This window comes from Microtus ochrogaster, chromosome 22 (genome assembly GCF_000317375.1).
Source record: "Microtus ochrogaster isolate Prairie Vole_2 chromosome 22, MicOch1.0, whole genome shotgun sequence".
Classification (NCBI taxonomy): domain Eukaryota; kingdom Metazoa; phylum Chordata; class Mammalia; order Rodentia; family Cricetidae; genus Microtus; species Microtus ochrogaster.
In genome coordinates this window covers 31,620-33,890 of record NC_022023.1, presented here as the reverse complement: position 1 = coordinate 33,890, position 2,271 = coordinate 31,620, and the positions used below count along the sequence as shown (strand labels likewise).

The following is a 2,271-nucleotide window of genomic DNA, read 5'->3' as shown; positions in this document are numbered from 1 at the left end:
GCCTGGTCTACCAAGGGAGTTCCAGGACAGGCTCCAAAGCTACAGAGAAACCCTGTCTCGAAAAACCAAAAAAAAAAAAAAAAAAAAAAAGAAAGAAGGGAGGGAGGGAGGGAGGGAGAGAGGAAAGAAAGAAAGAAAGAAAGAAAGAAAGGAAGAAAGAAAGGAAGGAAGAAAGAGAAATCTGCTGGGCATGATAGTGAGGCATTCGAACCCTCAAAAGGCAAGACAGTTGGATTTCTGTAAGTTAAAGTCTACTCTGGTCAACATAGGAAGTTCCAGGTCAGCCAGTGCTACATAATGAAATTTTATGCCACCCTCCCCCCCCCAACAAAGACATTTAATCGTAATGTATTAAGGTTTGTCTTCCAGAGTTACATAACTAGAAAAGATAAACTTCATGAACTAAATCCAGAATTGGTTAACTGCAATAGGTTATTTATCTTGAGCAAGTTCCTCTTTATTACTGAAGCTTTCAACAGGAGTGGCCACAGCAAACTTCAAGGCCTTACCATGAGTGGGAAGCCTCAATACTTCCCTGGCTAAACAAGCTAGGATTCTTCATGGCAATTAACACTGCAGTCAACACAGTGGAGAAGGCTGAGGTCTGGAAGGGAAGAGAGAGGGTGCAGATCCCAGTAGAGAGGAGGAGCCATCTGAGGACTCCAGGAGGCTTACTGTAGGCACAGGAAGGGCTAGGCCTCTTTAGAGGTGTGGCTTTAGGAGAACAAAGAAAGCTGATTCCAATATCCCTTCTGGTACCCTCCTTCTTGTCCACGCTTGCCTACTACATCTGCCTGTAGCTCACCTCTAGCACTTTCACCAAGTGTCTGTATCTGCCAATGCCATGAGTAGGCTTTGTCCTGTAGTGCCGACTGGACCTCATTACAACACCACCTAAGGGAAGACAAGACAAATCAGAGACAGAAGGAACATACGTATTAAGGCAGTTCTTGCTTATTCCCAGTTTTCCCTTTCTTTTCCTCCTTTCTTTAGCTCTCACTAATTGGCTTTCTTTGGGAAAATCTCTCCTGAAAAGTCAAAGGTGGTCAAGGGTCTTGGTTTTTCGAGACAGGGTTTCTCTGTGGCATTGGAGCCTATCCTGGAACTAGCTCTGTAGACCAGGCTGGTCTCGAACTCACAGACATCCGCCTGCCTCTGCCTCCCCCGAGTGCTGGGATTAAAGGCGTGCACCACCATCGCCTGGCTGAACAAAATATATTTTAATGAGACTCTCATTTCTTCTTGTTCCTCAACAAGCCACCCTTTGACATTTTTGTTTCTTGGTATGTTTGGTTTTGTTATTGTTATTTTTTATTTATTTATTTATTTTGAGAGCAATGGCTCAGCAGGTGAGGGTGCTATTGCCAAGCTTGATGACTGAGTTCCAACTCCAGGACCCAGATGTAGAAAGAGAGAATGAATCCTGAGAACTGTCTTCTGTCCTCCATATGTGTGCACACACCCACAGACCACAAATCCTCCATACACACATACCTCGGACCATATTCTTCTTAAGACAGGGTTTTACTCTGTATCCTAGACTAGAACTCACTATGTGGCCCAAGATGGCCTGAAACTTACAGCCTTTACTCCTCCTACCTCAGCCTTTAAAGCACTGAGATCACAAGTATAAGCCACCACGCCCAGGCCTACTTGAAGTTTTCTGATGGAGACTATGGAGAAAAGGGAGCAGGCAGCAAAAATAGCCAGAAAAAAAAAAATCAGGAATTTCTATAAACTCTTAAAAATCGTGCAGTACTGTACACAGCTCAGCTGTTCACCACTTGCCTAATGCTCTCAATTCAAGTTTGAGTCCAGCTACCACAAAGAAACAAAAAGTGTGATTTGATTTATTTGTGTTTAAAGCACAATATTTAATATATATTTTAAGTGAACATCGTTCCTCCCAAATCTAGGTTCAGGTATATATGCCATTATTAAGAAGAAGCAGGGGCTTTCTACACATGCAGTGGGCTCAGCAGGAGGACTTACTGCCAATATCTTGCTTTCAAACACACACACACACACACACACACACACACACACACACACACACACTTTTATTGGTTTTTCTAGTCACTTTGAGTCATCATTCTTATTTTTATTCATAAATAAAAATAAAATGGCAGTGTGATGGTTAGCATTAACTGTCAGCTTGACAGGATTAGAACTATCAAAAAGACAAGCTACACCAAAAAGAGAAAGATGGCTGAGAACCAGCATTCATTTCTCTGCTTCTTCTTCTTCTTTTTTTTTTTTTTTTTTGGTTTT

The 2,271-nt window shown here is 42.2% G+C and overlaps 1 protein-coding gene across 1 annotated transcript in view; it reads right to left on the bottom strand.

The window, feature by feature from the left end:
- The window catches only part of Mrpl48 (mitochondrial ribosomal protein L48), an 18,683-nt gene that overhangs the window by 6,156 nt on the left and 10,256 nt on the right, over positions 1-2,271 (bottom strand). Inside the window, exon 4 of the mRNA XM_005357495.2 lies at positions 806-894. Within this exon, the coding sequence (XP_005357552.1) occupies positions 806-894 (89 nt within the window). The remainder of the gene's footprint in view (positions 1-805; positions 895-2,271) is intronic.